At 41.5% G+C, this 17612-nt stretch overlaps 1 protein-coding gene across 2 annotated transcripts in view; it reads left to right on the top strand.

Moving 5' to 3' along the window:
• Positions 1-276: 276 nt before the first annotated feature.
• Positions 277-17612, top strand: part of Nlrp9 (NLR family pyrin domain containing 9) — a 33400-nt gene continuing 16064 nt past the window's right edge. The window contains exons 1-5 of one of the 2 annotated variants that reach the window (XM_050127510.1): positions 277-434; positions 2467-2558; positions 6427-6751; positions 10771-12349; positions 17012-17176. In XM_050127510.1, coding sequence (XP_049983467.1) covers positions 6490-6751; positions 10771-12349; positions 17012-17176 — 2006 coding nt within the window. In that variant the 5' untranslated portion in view covers positions 277-434; positions 2467-2558; positions 6427-6489. The remainder of the gene's footprint in view (positions 435-2466; positions 2559-6426; positions 6752-10770; positions 12350-17011; positions 17177-17612) is intronic. The other variant, XM_050127511.1, reaches the window with a different exon arrangement.

Below are 17612 nucleotides of genomic sequence, written 5' to 3'. Positions count from 1 at the left end.
GGAGCAGAAGGTTGTTGAGAGAGGCCCTAAGATTACACTAAGGACACGGTGTGATACTGTCGAAATGGAAGTCACATTAGTAGCAGCATCTTGGGAGTTTCCCGTTGGCAGCCTGATGGTGATCATTTACACCGGGGCCTAAGAGCACAGGCAAAACATTTTGACCAAGCCTGCAGCCAATGATAGAGCCATAGCAGCCAATGAGAGGGAGAGAGTCTACTGCCAATAAAAAGCTAGCTTGGCGTCTTCCTAGTTTTGACGGTGGCCTTTGATAAGTACCAGCCCACAGGACTCGTTCAGGACCTGGGAAGGATCATTTCCACCAGAGAATTGTCATTACTGTGTTTGCTTCACTCGCTGCTTTACTGGTGGCTACTGAACCGGAGTTCCTTTGGCCCTCGTTCAGTATCGACTTTGATCTACTCGAGGTCTATGTAAGTCCATACGATTAATTGCCCCATCGCTGTATTGTTTCTCAGCGGATCTCTTGTTTATTTAGGGGAGTGGCCAGAAGTGGGGCTCCAGAGCTGGTAACCTCTTTCCCTGTGCTATGGCCAGGAGGAATACTGAAGAAAAGCAAGGGGATGTAGAAGATTGTACTCGCATTTCTTCCCTTTAAATGACTAGGTTTGCCTCAGGCTGGTGAGATGGCTCGGTTAATAAAGGTGTTTGCTACAAAGCCTGACAACCTGAGTTCCATCTCTGGTACCCAGGTGGCAGGAGAGATGAGACTCCCACAAATCGTTCGCTGAGCCTCACATGAGCACTGTAGCACATGCGTGTCCGCAGCCCACACCGAAGTGTAGAAGGTTGGTCACGGTGGTACATACCTTTAGTCTCAGTTCCTGAGAGGTAGAGGTAGAGGGAGGCAGATCTCTGAGTTGGAGCCAGTCTGGTCTACATGGAAGTTTCAGGCCAGTTAGGGCAACAAAATGATACCATGCCTCAAAATAAATGTAGGTAAAATTGAACTTCTATGTTTCCATGTTTCTTCTATGTTGTTTGAAAGAAAATAATTCTTTCAAAAGGAGTCAGCAGGCTTTAGTTATTATATATTTTAAATTAATTATGACTAAGAATGTCACTTAGCTAATGCTGTCCTGGCAGGACAAAGTCTGGGGTTCCTTCTTCAACATTGTTTCAAACTCTTAATATTGTTTTCCCAGCACTTGAGAGATAGATACTGGAAGATCAGAAGTTTAGGGCTATCCTCAGTTTCACGGTGAGTCTGCGGTCTGTCTGTCTTCCATGAGACAAGGTCATGATGATATTAATTGAAGTCATAAAGATTTGGAAGCCATGGTGTTGGAGAATGAATGGGTGAAAGGAGAGACCACTGAAACTCAAGTTTGTTTCTCAGACTTGGCGGCTCTGAGGTTCTGATTCAGAGATGAATGAAACCTGGCTAGGGGAATGAAAGCAATGCTCTTACCTAAGGAGAAAGTGAATTTGGTATAAAGGGTGTTGCTATGGTGATTTGGCTTGTTGGCTCTGAAGTAAATTTATAGTACCCCGAAGTTCTTGGAAATCCTAGCTCTGTGTTAAATGATAGGATTTCATTTCATCCTCAACCTTTCTCTGTTGACCAGAAGGGTCATGATAATAGGTGGAGTGAATCAGGTGGTGCCGTTGATGAGAAGTGAGGCAGGTGTTGGCGGGACCACTGAGGTCCATGGCTAGAAAATATAATGAGATAGAGCCTAAGGTCTGCGTGATGGGTCCATACAGTGTTATGACCATCAGTGAGGACCCTTGTGTGAGCCTAAAGTCAGCAGGATGGGTTCATGAAGTTTTAATCATCTCCATGAGGGCTCCAGGGAGCAGCCTGAGGGGATAAGCTGATTAAGAAGTCAAGCATTTGAGACATCTGTGGGAGATCCTGAGCCTTCAGGCAAGATCTCTAGCCCAATAGGAAAAGATGATTGGAGAGACATCTGGGGAATATGAGAGTTTAAAAACCTTGTGATAAAATACACTGGCGTGAGAGCCACTACTTTAGCCATTGCTAGGAATGTGGAACCATTGCTCAGTGGTTTTAATATATTTGCTTTGTTGGGTACCCTTCGCATTTGTCCACCTCCAAAAACTGGTCAACGTTCTAGATGGAAGCTATATCTCTTAACCAGCTTGCCTTTCTCCCCTTCTTCCTCTTCTAGACTCTACCTTCCAGACCTAAGAATTGGATCTAAGTACCTCAAATGAGTAGAATGTGATATTTTATAAGTGGATGGTTTTCATATACCTCTTTATAGGTCTGGCCATGCTCTAGCATACGCCAACATTTCCTCCCCTGTGGAGGACAGATATACCCATGTGTTGAGATAGACCATGCCTTTTATTGATCCTCTGTTGTGTATTTAGACACGCCCAGCTCTTAGTTTATAGTGAACAATGCTTTTGTGAATGTTGGCATAAGATGAAAAGTTTTACTCATCAGGTGAACGTGTGTGGTCTTCATTCTATTAGCAGACATTTTTAGAGGCACAAAGGTGATGGCCTAGCACATTGAGGACTCCCTTGTGGTCTCTGTCAGGAGTGTGAATCCTTTTGTGTAGCAGGTAAGAGTCCCCTTTGGGTCACACCCAGTCAGCTTTTAACCTCTGGTTTATTTAATTGCATGAATTCATTGAACCATTATTTGACTATTCTCATATTTATGGGTATTGAAGTTTGGGTCTTCTAGAACATTAAAACTGCGTAATGTTCGTTTATTCCAGCATACATCTTTGAGCATGTGTGCAGTTGTTACTTGGGAATGGCTTCTAGGTGATGAAGTGTGGGACAAAGGCGGGGTTCCCTTTCTGCTTTGATGGAGGAAGCCTGCCAGGTTTCCACCCAAAACTTTGTCCACACATTTTTTTTTTATACAATCTGCCTTGCATGTGGCTTCCTAGGATTTTTGTCACTTTATAAACATTTTAATTGCATTTCTCAAAGGAAGACTGTGATTTCTGATGTGGTAAGATGTTTGAACCCATTTTTCTGATGCTTTGATAGTTCCTTCCTGGTGGATGGGAAAGGGAGTCCACTGGAAGTTTCGATGGTTAGTGATGTGGAACAGTGTGCATGAATTATTGGCCATGTGTTCACCTATTCTGAATCAAATCTCTTCTCTTTGTTGCTGAATTTTGAGTGTTGTGTAGCCAAGACAGTATTTCTTTATAACGTATATGACTCTAGCTAGCTAGCTCCTCTCTTAGGGATAATCAATCAGAAAGGGCAGATGGCATTGAGTCCACTTCTCATAGACTCTTCAGTTAATTGAAGTTCTAAGGGCGGGAAGTTGATCTCATAGGAGCAGAGAGGAGAATGGGTAGCACTCTGGGGAGAGGAAAGAAGGAGGTTCAGAAAGGCTGCCCAATGACTTCTATGCTAGGTTATAAGAAAAATGAGTTCTAATAATGAAAATGTGGTATGGGGAAACAATGGAGTATTATTTATTTATAATGATGGAAGAAATCTTAATTTGCAGGAAAAGGAAGGAACAAATCATGAAATTTGTAGGAAAATGGATAGACAAGGGAAGTATAATATTAAGTGAGATGACCAAAACTTAAAACAAACGAAAAAGGCACGAGTTCCCTCCTGAAGGGCCTCGCCTATAATATCCTAAGAGCAAGGTTTTGCTACTGGGGCTCAGCAGTTAAGAGTACTGGATGCTCTTCCAGAAGACCAGAGTTTTGTTTCCCACACCCACATGCGGGCTCACAACCATCCATAGTACAGCTATGTAGTAGCAATGGAAACATTTTTATGGTTGGGGTCACAACAACTTAAGGAGCTGTATTACAGAGCATGGCATTAGGGACATTGAGATCCTCTGGGCTCAGAAACCAGAGAGCCTAAGATGGTAGAATAAATATTAAGAGTTTAATTTCCCCCCTCTTCTTCCTTCTGCCACTTCCTCTCCCTCCCTCTTCCTCTCCTCCTCCCCCACCTCCCTGTACCTTCAGTCCTCGCCCTCTTCCTCCTCCTTCAAAGTTCTGGTGCTCAAACCAGGGACAACAAACTCTACAATTTTCATTTCTTAGTAAGCTTTCCCCTTGTAATTGAACAGAAAGAACCACTTAAATACTTATTGTAGACTATTTGAAGATGAGTTTTTCTCTGAACTGTCATGAGGAATTTTGTGGATCGATTCCCAACTTTTCTGAATGCAAATCATGATATTCAATGTAAAACTCACACTATGAGCTTTGATGATTGACATTTAAATGCCATTTTTCTTGACCATAAAAGCTATTTTAAGTTTTGAAAGTCTGGGCCTGAAAAAAGCAGTAGCCACTATCCACATATAGTTAGTTATAAAGTATTTAGAATGAGTGGGTTAAATTTAGATTTTAATTAACGTGAATTTCATGTACAGTAACTGATTCTGTCATGAGAAAGCTTATGGAATTATGGAACCCTATCTTTCAGTGTTCCCTGAACATTTTCACATACCCAGAGGATTTTTGTTGATTTCACTTTAAGATGGTCTTTAAGGGGCTGGAGAGATGGTTCCATAATTGAGAGCATTGACTGCTAAGAGAATCAATTTCCAGCACTCTCTGATGGCTTACAGCCAACAGCAACTACAGTCCTAGGAGATCTGATGTGCTCTTCTGGCTTCTATGGGTACTGTATGCACGGGCATGGTGCATATGCATAAATGCAGGCAACACACACATGCACACATGCACTCAAACACACATGCACACACACACGCACACATGCACATACACACGCATGCACGCGCGAACACACATGCGCGAAAACACACATACATGCCCACACACACAAGCACACACACGCATGCACGTGCACATACACACACTCACACACAAACTATTTTATTTAAAACCTTTTTGAAGTTGGGTGTAATGGCTCATGCCTTTAATCCAAGTACTCCAGAGAATCCAAGTACTCCAGAGACAAACTCAATTGGTTTGAGGCCAGCCTGTTCTACTGAGTGAGTTCCAGGACAGCCAGGATGAGACCCGACATTGTTTAAAAATACCCAGTATCACTGTGTTAGAATTGATAGAGGGGTTCTCACAAGAACCTGGGTTTTTCTTTTCTAATTGAAGAAAATATCTTTTTATTGATTTTTATTGAGCTTTACATTTTTCTCTATTTCCCTCCCTGATTCTCCCCTCCTCCTACATACCTCCCCCAAGGTCTCCACACTACCAATTTACTCAAGAGATCTTGTCTTTTTCTACTTTCTACTTCCCATGTAGATTAGATCTATGTAAGTCTCTCTTAGTGTCCACATTGTAGTCTAACTTCTCTGGGATTGTGGTTTGTAGGCTGGCTTTCTTTGCTTTATGTTTAAAAAACACCTATGAGTGAGTACATGTGATAATTGTCTTTCTGTGTCTGGGTTACCTCACTCAAAATGATATTTTCTAGTTCCATCAGTATTCCTGAAAATCAAGATGTTATTTTTTTCTGCTGTCTATACTCCATTGTGTAAATGTACCACATTTTCCTTATCCATTATTTGATCGAGGGGCATTTAGGTTGTTTCCAGGTTCTGGCTATGACAAACAAAGCTGCTTTGAATATAGTTGAGCACATGTCCTTGTGGCACAATTGAGCATCCTTTGGATATATACCCAAAAGTGGTATTACTGTGTCTTGAGAACGGTTGTTTCCTAATTGTCTGAGAAATCACCACACTGACATCCAAAGGGGTTGTACCAGCTTGTATTCCCACCAGCAACGCAGAAGTGTCCCCTTTTCCCCACAACCTCTCCAGCATAAGTTGTCATTGGTGTTTTTTATCTTGGCCATTCTTACAGGTGTAAGATGAAAAATCTGAGTTGTTTTGATTTGCATAGTCTCTGATTACAGGGATGTTGAACATTTACTTAAGTATCTTTTAGCCATTTTAGATTCCTCTGTTGAGAGTTCTCTGTTTAGGTTTGTAGTCCATTTTTTGTTGGATTATGTGTTCTTTTTGTGTCCAATTTCTTGAGTTCTTTGTATATTTTGGAGATCAGACCTCTGTGTAATGTGGGGTTAGTGAAGATCTTTTCCCATTCTGTAGGCTGTCATTTTGTCTTGTTGACCGTGTCCTTTACCTTCCTGAAGCTTTTCAGTTTCAGGAGGTCCCATTTGTTTCTCTCAAAGTCTGTGCTACTGGGGTTCTATAATCAGTTCTGAGACGTGTCCCTAAGAGCATAGAGCGGCAGGGACAAAGGCAGTGCCCACCCTTCTTCTTTGGGTCCATTGTTGACTTGGTTGCTTTGTTGATATTTTCCAGTTGATTATCATTCTCTTTAATAGTGAACTTGGCACAGGGTTTATTTTCACACTGGATTCACAGGCAGGGAGGGGAAAGGGTGAAGGATGAGCCACATAGACCTGAAGGAAGGGATGCATGATATCAATAATCTTGAGACTTTTCAAGTTGAGATCTCCCATGTCATTCTTGTCCAGGTGTCACTTATTTCTTCATTTTGAAGATTTATTAACCTCTGGAGACTGAGCTCAGCATCCAAGATGGCAGAATCATCTGGTTTGGGTGTGGCTCACTGCCTAAAACAGCTCAGTGATGCAAAGTTCCAAAACTTCAAACATCTGCTCATCAAAGAACTGCAAGTCAATTCGGTGCTCTGGGCAAATATTAAGCTAGCTTCGAGAACAGACCTGATAACGCTGTTGAACGCACATTATCCAGGACAGGTATGGGACATAATGTCAAGAACATTTCTACAGGTCAATCGGAGAGACCTCTGGACCAAGGTTCAAGAACTGAGGAGAGGTAAGCGAGCGTGGGGAGAGAAGGGACACATGGGAAAGTTAGTCACATAGAAGCTGCTTTTATTTTTTAGTTTATTCTTCTCTCCTACAATACCTCCCATCCTCCATTCCTCCCAGTCCTCCCCACCTCCCGCTCTCCCGGATCCACTTGTCTTCTGTTTCCCTTCAGAAATAAAGCAGGGGCATCAACTGAACACAGAATAACAAGATGCAGTAAAACTAGGCACAAACCCTCATATTAAAGCTGGACTAGGAAGTCCAGTATGAGAAAAAGGGTCTCATGAGCAGGTGAAAGAGTCAGAGACACTCCCACTTCCATTTGTAGGAGTCCCACAGAAACACCAAGCTAACAACCATAATGTGAAACTCATGCTGAGGAAGGGTTGCACTGAGGAAACCTGTGGATGTTGTATACTTCATCCTTTAACTGGAGTGGGGGAGGGTCTCCTAATGCACATGACCATTAACAATAAAAGAAAATGTGGGATGGGTTGAAACAAATAAGGCAGATCCCAACATTAATGCTGTTTTCTTCAGCTGACCAAGAAAATTGTTCTTTTGTTTGCTTTTTTAAAATTAGCATACAAAACAATACATTTCCTCTTGGCATTGCTCCCACTCTCTCTCCTTCCTCCTCTCTCTCCCTTGCTTCCTCTGTCTCTCCCTTCTATTGTTTGTTTATTCTATCTTGGAAAATGTCTCACTGTGTAGCCCAGGCTGGCTTAAAAGTCACTCTATAGACCAGACTAGTATTGAACTCATGACTTCCTGCCTCAAGTTCCTGAGTTCTGGGGTTCCAGGTACACGGTGCCACACTCAGCTGAGATGAGGTTCTATCCATTATAGCACTGACTCATCCTTTTGACCAGACACGTAGTGCTAAGAAGAGGCCTTTGTCCTCTGTCCCAGAGACATTACCTTTATTTCCTATGAATTTCTTGAGACTGTGGAAGAAGCCCTCAAATATACAAACTGAGATCATGTCCAGGTGGAGGGCATGTCACAGACCTTCCAGAGGGAATATTTTACCAGGAGCTCATCCCCCTTTTCATGTGCATATAAGCTGTCTCCATATTCATTGGGTTTGCTGCTCATGCATCCTTTGGCAGAACTATGAGTTAACAGATGCCAGAAGTGTCCACAAAAATGGTTGTGAATCTGGAACCACGTGCTTTGTTCGGCTGGTTCTTAGTCATGTGACTTGTCTAGTCAGCTACAACAAGATGATCAATGTCACTACATCTGTTTCCTCTTGGGGATAAAGACCCCAGTAATTTTCAAGGACCTAGTACTCACAAGCATGGAAGACATGGAGAATAACATGTCATGGTTATTGTATCAGTTAATTTCTGTTGCTGTGATAAAACACCGTGACCAAAAGTGACTCGTGGAAAAGGTTTATCTCGGCTTATGGGTCCAGAGTGGTGAGAGAGGCATGACAACAGGCAGGCATGGTGGGAGGAGCAGGAAGCTGAGGTCACTTCTCAGCTGCAAGCATGAAGCAGAGAGAGAGAACTTGGAAGCAGGGGGATGCTATGAAATCTCGGTGCCTGCCCCAAGCAGCATCCTTCTCTAGCAAGGCCACACCTCCTAATACTTCCCAAACTTCACCATTAATTGGGAAACATATCTTCAAGTTTACCAACCAATGGGGACGTTTTTACCCAAACCACTAGCACAGCTATGCATTCTAGCCCCTTCTAGAGCTTCAGAGGTAGAGGCTAATGGGAGAGTGTGAGAGTGTAAGGTCAGCCTTGACTACATGGCTAGGCTGAGGTCAGTGGGCATTCTGGGCTACACAAGACCCTGTCTCTAAAAACAGAAATGAAAAAGAGAATCTACACTAAAGCAGAACAAATTCTAGCTAATGTCAGCTCTAGTTTTGGTCCTGTGTAGTCTACGGCCATAGGAGTGCTTTCAGGATGGGAGCCACTTACTGGCCTGTAGTACAATCCTAATTAGTCTTCTTAAATAAAACCTAGAATCAGATATTGGGGTAAATGTTGAAAGATGGGAGAAGTAAAAGAGCCAGGCACTAGAGAGACCTTTTGCCTCTACCGGAATCCTTAGACCGAAGAAGGCAAGACTGTCTCCTTGAACCCTCAGACTGGGTGGGTTGAGTGCCTGACTCCTCCCACCTTATATTCCTCTCTCCACCCAGTCATATTGCTTCTTTTCTCTACCTCCCTATGCTGGAATTAAAGGCGTGAGCTGCTACCACTTGGTTTTGTTTCTGTTTGAGACTGACTCAAACTTGTGTAGACCAGGGTGTTCTGGAACTCAGAGATCTGCCTCTGTCTCTCAGGTACTGGGATTAAAGATGTGTGCCACCACTGCCTGGTCCCTATGACTAACTAGTGACTAGCTCTACACTCTGATCTTCAGGCAAGCTTTGTTCTATCACAAACAAAACTTCCCCACACTGGGCCATGGAGCTAGAGTTATTCCTACAGGTTGAGATTTATGATTACCTGGATACACACAAGAATGGAATGATATTCATCTGTTAGCCATTCGTTTGATTAAATAATTATACCTAGGTTCCCTTTTACAGAAGTTGAATTACATACATGGCAAGTTCAACTCAATTACAAGAAAGGTGCAGGGCCGCATAAACCCCAGAGCCTGCAACAGATTGGGCAGATAGTAGATTCTCTTAGGATGACTTAAGTGTCCATCCTCTGCTGACCTATGAAACCTTTTCATCTAATAACAAAGTTTCCCAGGCTTTTTGAAAAGATTTTTTAACTATATATTTAAATATATATGTAATATGTAATTATGTATAATTTTGTAGTTTTATATATAATGTATTTAAGTATTTGCTAGCATATATGCATAGGAAACACATGCATGCAGTGCCTTGTGGCTAAAAGAGAACAGGAATCCCTGAAACTGAACTAAATCTCAAGTTATCAGTGACTGTCTAGGTGCTTGGAGCTGAACCCAGGTCATTTAGAAGAGTAGCAAGTGTTTAAACGTATTGAACATTTCTAATGTACCAGTCACTGATAGAAGTCCCAGTAAATCTCAGATACAACAACAGTAGGCTCTTGCCCTCAGAAAGCCTGGTACCAGAAATTCACGGGAAATATCAAAGTGTGGTACTGATGACATGCCAGCTGCCTGCTAACTACCTCCTTGAATGGAAAGAGAAATACTTTCTAGTAATCCCATTTCGCTTAGGACGTTGATCCAGATTCATTAAATAATGCACCTTAAACTGTGAGATACATGTGGTTGAACCCAGAACAATGCGATACCCAGTCAGGATTGTTATCTGTAGATGTGAAATCATAGAACCCCAGAGGTCGTTTCACTCTGTCTTGTCGCCAGAATCAAATCTTGCTTTGACTAAGCATCGGATTGTAAACATGTACAGAAAACTGAAGAATTTGAAATAGATTGACCTGTAATGACTACTGGGGGTATGAAAGCCTTAGGCTGAGTCACTGGATTCTGAGCCCTAACTCATGAAGTTGTGAACAGATGAAATACTTATGGCCGTTGCCCTGGGAAGGTACCAGGTCCTTTGCAAGTTTGCAGTGAAGTACCCAGAATTCATGCTGTCCCGCAGCTGATACCCCTGCCTTCTGCAGAACCCCCTTCTCTTCTATTGGCCCTAAAATATTTATAGACCCCCTTTAGCACAGGGATTCGAGTCAGGCATGAGTCAGTCAACTCTTCCATGCATGTTCACAAGCATGGAAAGACTTGCATGCAATAGAGATCTCTATCTAGAGGAGTTGGTGTAAAAAGAAAGGGCTAGTTGGTTGGGGCTGGGGTGGGGCCTAACCATTTTTTGGAGGGGAGGAAAACCCTGTATCAGTTGAAGGGAAATGGAAACTTATTGCAGGGAAAGGGTGGGTGGCTCTCCTCCTCTTCTGTCCTCAGGACACATGGCCTCACCGCTCATCCAGGTGTGGGGATCATTCACTAGACATGTATTTAAGAAAACTGATTCATTCTCAGGAGTGTCCTAGTCCTAACCGTCTTGTGTTCTGGTTTCATCAAACTCAGATAAAAGGACATACAAAGAGATTATGAAGACTGCATTTCACCACATATGGACCTTCGAAAAGAACCTTTATGTGCTGGATGCAGAATACGAACTTGCTACAGAAATGCAGTACAAGGTGTTACAGGAAGTATTTGATCCTCAGTTAAAGCCAGTCACTGCAGTCATACTGGGTGCTGAAGCAATCGGAAAAACCACGTTCTTAAGAAAAGCCATGTTGGATTGGGCATCAGGAAACTTATGGAAGAACAGATTTCATTATGTTTTCTTCTTTTCTCTCATGTTACTTAACAGCACCACAGAGTTGAGCTTAGCTCAGCTTCTCTTAAGTCAGTTGTCCGCATCTTCAGAGACACTGGATGATGTCTTATCCGATCCAAGGAAAATCTTGTTTATCTTGGATGGATTTGACTACCTGAAATTTGACTTGGAACTCCGGACAAACTTGTGCGACGACTGGAGGAAGACGCTGCCAACACAAATTGTCTTGAGTAGTTTGATACAGAAAGTAATGCTCCCAGAATCATCTCTGCTGCTTGAATTGGGAAACCCAAGTATATCCAAAATCTATCCCTTGCTACAGCATCCAAGGGAGATAACTATGGGAGGACTCAACAAGGCATCTAGAAAGTTCTACTATATGTCCTTCTTCGGCAGTTACCAGAAAGGCCTAGACATCTTTAATTTTTTAAAAACCATGCAACCATTGCTTTCTTTATGCAGAAATCCTTATATTTGCTGGATGTTCTGTAAGACCGTAAAGGCGCAGCATGACAGGGGAGAGGAAATGAACCTCGTCTATGAGCCAGATTCAGCTTTGTACACAAGCTTTATGGTGAGCTCCTTCAGATCGGTGTATGACAACATTCCATCCAGACAGAACAGAGCCCGACTAAAGACTCTGTGTACCTTGGCTGCAGAGGGAATGTGGAAACAGGTATTTGTGTTTAAGTCTGAAGATCTCAGGAGGAATGGGATAACTGAACCTGAGCAGGCATCATGGCTGAGAATGAATTTTCTCAATTGCCGGGGTGACTGTTTCATGTTTTACCATCCGACGCTACAGTCGTATTTTGCTGCCCTGTTCTATTTCCTCAGACAAGACAAAGACAAACCTCACCCCATCATAGGAAGCCTACTCCAATTCCTAAGAGAAGTCTATTCTCGTGGCCAAACCCAATGGCTCCGGACAGGGATGTTTGTGTTTGGAATTGCCACTGAAAAAGTTGCTGCCATGCTGAACCCACACTTTGGCTTTATACCATCCAGAGATGTTAGAGGTGTTATCCTCAACTGCTTTAGAAACATGAATCAAGAAGAGTTCAGTAAGACACTGAGGGCCCAGGGTTTGTTCAAGAGCCTATTTAGCAACAAGGAAGAAGAATTTGTAACACAAGTGATGGGTCTATTCGAAGAAATGACTGTTGATATTAGTAATATTGATGTACGCACAGTAGCTACCTACAGTCTGCTGAGATCTCAGAAGCTAAAGAAACTTCATCTGCATGTACAAGAAAAAGTTTTTTCAGAAACCTATAAGCCAGGAGATGGTGACATAGAAACCTTTAGACGACACAAGAAGTGAGTACATCTCTGAACCTGGTCTTCAGTTCCTCCAGTTTTGCCGCAGTGTCAAGTGTATTGTTTATAGGTCTGTTTATGTGCATGCTGTCAGAGGAAGATGTGGGGTGCCTTTCTCCACTGTCCCCTACCTTAATTCCCTGAGACAGTCTCTCACCAAACTTGAAGCTAACCATCTTCACTAGGGTAACTGGCCACCATGACACCCCATTACCTGTTTCTCAACAGCCTCATGCAACCATACCCAGCTTATGTTGGTGCTGTGGATCTGAACCCAGGTTTTCACATGTGTACAGCCCACACTCCTACCCACCAGTCCTTCTCTCCAGAACAGAGTTTCTAAGTTCTTTTATGTCTATTGCTGAGTGTTTAGATGGCATGGTCAGGAAGGCTTTCTGTTGAGTCTCGGCACTGCTGTTTGGAGCTATGTGGCCCACAGAGCCAAGTCTTTGAGTTCCTTTATTTATACTGAGAGCAAATTTGTCACAAGGCCAGTGAGATGGAAATGTGAGCAGCTTCTGTGTAGCGTCTGCCTCTTTCCCATCATCCATAGTGTCTTTAGTGTCCTGTATATTGCTTTTATTATGTTTAAATATGTTTTTTGTATCCCTCATCTCTCCAAGACCTTTATCATGAAGGGGTGTTGGATTTTGTCAAATGCTATTTCACCATCTAATGAAATGAGCATATGCTTTTTCTTTCAGCTTATTTATATGATAGATTAAAATGATTTTTTTAAAGGGAACATGAACTTTCTTTTCTTTTTTTTTTAAAGATTATTTATTTATTATGTATACAACATTCTGCCTCCATGTATGCCCACACGTCAGAGGAGGGCGCCAGATCTCAGTACAGATGGTTGTGAGCCACCATGTGGTTGCTGGGAACTGAACTCAGGACCCCTGGAAGAGCAGCCAGTGCTCTTAACCTCTGAGCCACCTCTCCAGCCCTAAAATGATTTTTATAAGTTGAACCATCTCTGTATCTCTGGGATGAAGCCGACTTGATCATGGTGGATGATTTTTTTTATGTGTTCTTGGATTCAGTTTGCCAACATTGAGTATTTTTGCATTATCTATAATTCTCTTTCTTGGTTGAGTCTTTGTGTGGTTTTGGTATCAGGGTAGCTGTAGCCTCATAAAAAGAATCTGGCAATGTCCCTTCTGTTTCTATTATGTGGAACACTTTGAGGTATTAGCACTTCTTGGAAATTCTGGTTGAATTCTGCACTAAAACCATCCAGGCCTGGGCTTTTTTGGTTGAGAGGTTTTTGATGACAGCTCCTATTTCCTTACAGTTTGATGGTCTATTGAAATTGTTCACATGATCTTGATTTTATTTTGAATATGGTATCTATCCAGAAAATTGTCCATTTCTTTTACGTTTTCCAATTTTGTGGAGTATAGTTGTTTGTTTGTTTTTTGTATAACCTACTGATTCTCTAGTTTTCCTCATTGTCTGTTATGTCCCCCTTTTCATTTCTCATTTTGTCTATTGGGATGTTCTCAGTCCACCTTTTGATTAGTTTGGATAAGGATTTGTCTCTCTTGTTGATTTTCTCAAAGAACCAGCTTTATGTCTCATTGATTTTTTTGTATTGTTTTCTTTGTTTCTATTTTATTGATTTCAGCTCTCAATTTGATTATTTCCTATCTTGTACTTCCTCCTGGATGAGTCTTCTTCTTTTTGTTCTAGAGCGTTCAGGTGTGCTGTTAAGTCACTAGTGTGAGCTTTCTCCACTTTCTTTGTGTGGGCACTTAGTGCTATGAACTTTATTCTTAGCACAGCTTTCATAGTGTCCCATAGGTTTGGGTATGTTGTACCTTCATTTTCACTGAAATCTAGCAAATCTTTAATTTCTTTATTTCTTCCTTGACCTGGGGGCGGATGAATAGTTCTGTTCAATATTCATGAGTTTGTAGGCTTTCTGAGAGTAGTGTTGTTAAACACTTAACTTTAAACCATGGTGATCTAATAAGACACAAGGAGTTACTCCATTTTACTTATATCTGTAGAGGTTTGCTTTGTTGCCGAGTTTTTGGTCAAGTTTAGAGAAGGTTCCATGAGTTACAGAGAAGAAGGTATATTCTTTCCTGTTTGGGTGGACTATTCTATAGATATCTATTAAGTCCATTTGATTCATGACATCTGGTAGTTCTCTTACTTCTCTGTTAAGTTTCTGTCTGGTTTACCTGTCCATTGGTGAGAGTGGAGTGTTAAAGTCTTCAGCTATTAATGTATGGGGTTTGATGTGCGATTTAAACTTTAGTAATGTTTCTTTTATATATGTGTGTGTCTTGTATTTAGGGGCATAGATGTTCAGGATTGAAATTTCATCCTGATGGATTGTTCCTCTTATGAATATAAAGTGTCCTTCTCTATCTCTTCTGATTTTTAGCTTGGAATCTGTTTTGTTAGATATTAGGATAACTAGACTCACTTGTTTCTTATGTCCATTTGATTGGAAAACCTTTTCCCAATTCTTTACTCTGAGGTAATGTCTGTCTTTGTGGTTGACGTGTGTTTCTTGTATACAGCAGAAAGCTGGATCCTGTTTTTGTATCCATTCTCTTAGCCTGTGTCTTTTTATAGGTGAATTGAGTCCATTGATATTAAGAGATATTAATGACCCATGCTTATTAATTCCTGTTATTTTTCGGTGGTAATGATTGCGTGTTTCCCCTTTTTGGGTTTTGCTGATGGGAGTTTATCTGTTTCCTATATTTTTGTGGGTGTAGTTAGCATCCTTGGGTTGTGTTTTCCTTCTAGTACTTTCTGTAGGGCTGGGTTTCTGGATACTTATTGTTTAAAACTGGTTTTGTCGTGGAATATCTTGTTTTCTCCATCAATGATGACTGAAAGCTTTGCTTTGTATAGTAGTCTGGCCTTAAATCCATGGTCTCTTATTGTATGCAGCACATCTACCCAGTATCTTCTGGCTTCATGGTTTCCATTGAGAAGTCAGGTGTAATTCTGATAGGTTTAACTTTATATCTTACTTGACCTTTTTCCTTAGCAGCTCTTAATAGTCTTTCTTTATTCTATGTTTTGTGGTTTGATTATTATATAGCGAGGAGATTTTTTTTGATCCAGTCTATTTAGTGTTCTGTAAGCTTCTTGTACCTTCATAGGAATATTCTTCTTTAGGTTGGGAAAGTTTACTTCTATGATTTTGTTAAATATATTTTCTGTGCCTTTGAGCTGGAGTTCTTATCCTTCTTCTACCCCTAGTATTCTTAGGTTTGGGTTTTTCATGGTGTCCCAGATTTCCTGGATGTTTTGTGTTAAGAATTTCTTGGATTTACTGTTTTCTTTGACCAATGAATCAATTTCCTCTATAGTATCTTCAACACCTGAGATTCACTCTTCCATCTCTTGTATTCTGTTGGTTACACTTGCCTCTGTAGTTACTGTTCATTTACCCAGATTTTCCATATCCAGAATTCCCTCAGTTTGTGTTTTTTTTTAATTGCCTCTATTTCAGTTTTCAAGTCTTGAACTGTTTGTTTTATTCTTGATTTTCTTGGGTTTCTTTGAGGGATGTACTAATTTCTTCCAATTTTTTTGTATTTCTTTTCCTCCATTTCTTTACGGGAGTTTTTCATTTCTGATTTAAAGGTCTCCATCTTCATAAAGTTATGTTTAAAATTATTTTCTTCTGCTGCTTCTGGGTTAGAATGATAAAGTCTTCCTGTTTGGGACCACTGGAATCTGGTGTTGCTATGTTTGCTTTTTAGGCTGTTGGATGAATTCTTACATTGGTGCCTTCCCATCTCTTCCTTCAGATGATGCCCTCAGTGTCTTTGCACCTTGGTCCAATCCTTGCAGCGTCTGTCTGAGTCTTTGGGGATTGTTCTTGGTCTGTTCTGTACTGTCACTGTCTGTGTCTCCCTTAGCCTGCTCTCTTGGTCTTCTCTCCTGGTTTACTCTCTTGGTCCAGCCTGTGTCATCACAGCTTGTGCTTTAGAGTTCCTCTCTTGGTCCACTCTCATGGTCCTCTCAGCAGGAACCTCTCCTGCTGGCTGGCAAGATAAACTGATGCGGGTGGGTGAAGTACCCGGTGTTTTACCCCACTATGGAGGGCCTAGAGAATGGGGTCTCCTGCCTGGTCCAACTTCTTATTTCCAAGTTCTTTCGTCACACTGAGGTCTTTTTGTTTTGTCAGCTATAAGTTAACTAGGGTCATCAGTGTGTCCAAGGGTTTGGAGCTGTGCATTAGATCCTAGTGGGCTGACTTGTGGGTACAAAACTGGAGATGACTGCTCCTCCCCCAGAGCCGACCAGTTGTCAATATTCCAGCAGGGAGGGCTGGGACTGTGCAAGCCTCTCCCCAGTTGATGATTGACAGGAACAGGCCCGGTCTTTTGCAGGCAGTGGAGGGATCCATAGCTCTACCAGGATTAAGACTGCAATGGCTATGCAAGGCTCAGAAGAGGGCATTTTCTCACCCACATTGCTCATCCTCTCCTCTCTGTCTCATCTGCTCCTTTTTCTTTTTTGTAATAATTTATTTATTTTTATTACTGTGTATGAGTGCTTGGGATGCCTGAATGTCTATGTACCATGTGTACCTCCTCAGGTGGTGGGGCTCATCTTCCCATCTTAGGAGTGTCTTGATTGCATTTAGCCACCAGAGAATAACAATGTGTTATCTCATTGCAGAGTTGCAAACAAATACTGGCGTTCATTATGTGGAATTTTCTGGAGCTTACAAGTGTTGGATCTGGACAGCTGTAATTTCAATGAAACTGCAATTCAGCATCTTTGTGAATTGTTGTCTCCAGCTCCTTGTATACCTCTGAACATGTTTAAGCTCCAAAGCTTGTCGTAAGTTTGACAGTCACTCATCCTTGCCGTAGATAGAATTTCCCTCTCTGCTTTGATAAGACTAATTCATAAATAAATTCAGAACTAAAATAAAAAGTAGAAAATACAGTATTACCAAGAGTCACATATTTGAAGTTCTCTGTCACACACATACATGTGATTTACAGGTGGTTTGTAAATGCCTATACAACTAGTATGTGTGCATGTACATCTAGTAAATGTGTGGCATGTGTGTGCATGTACCTCTAGTATATATGCGCATGTGTGTGCATGTACCTCTAGTATATATGTGCATGTGTGTATGCATGTACCTCTAGTATATATGTGCATGTGTGTATGTATGCATGTATATCTAGTATATATGTGCATGTGTGTATGCATGTACATCTAGTATATATGTGCGTGTGTGTATGCATGTACATCTAGTATATATGTG

This window comes from Alexandromys fortis, unplaced genomic scaffold (genome assembly GCF_014885135.2).
Source record: "Alexandromys fortis isolate MF-2015 unplaced genomic scaffold, M_Fortis_MF-2015_v1.1 scaffold_267, whole genome shotgun sequence".
NCBI lineage: Eukaryota > Metazoa > Chordata > Mammalia > Rodentia > Cricetidae > Alexandromys > Alexandromys fortis.
This window is presented reverse-complemented; position numbering and strand designations above follow the sequence as displayed.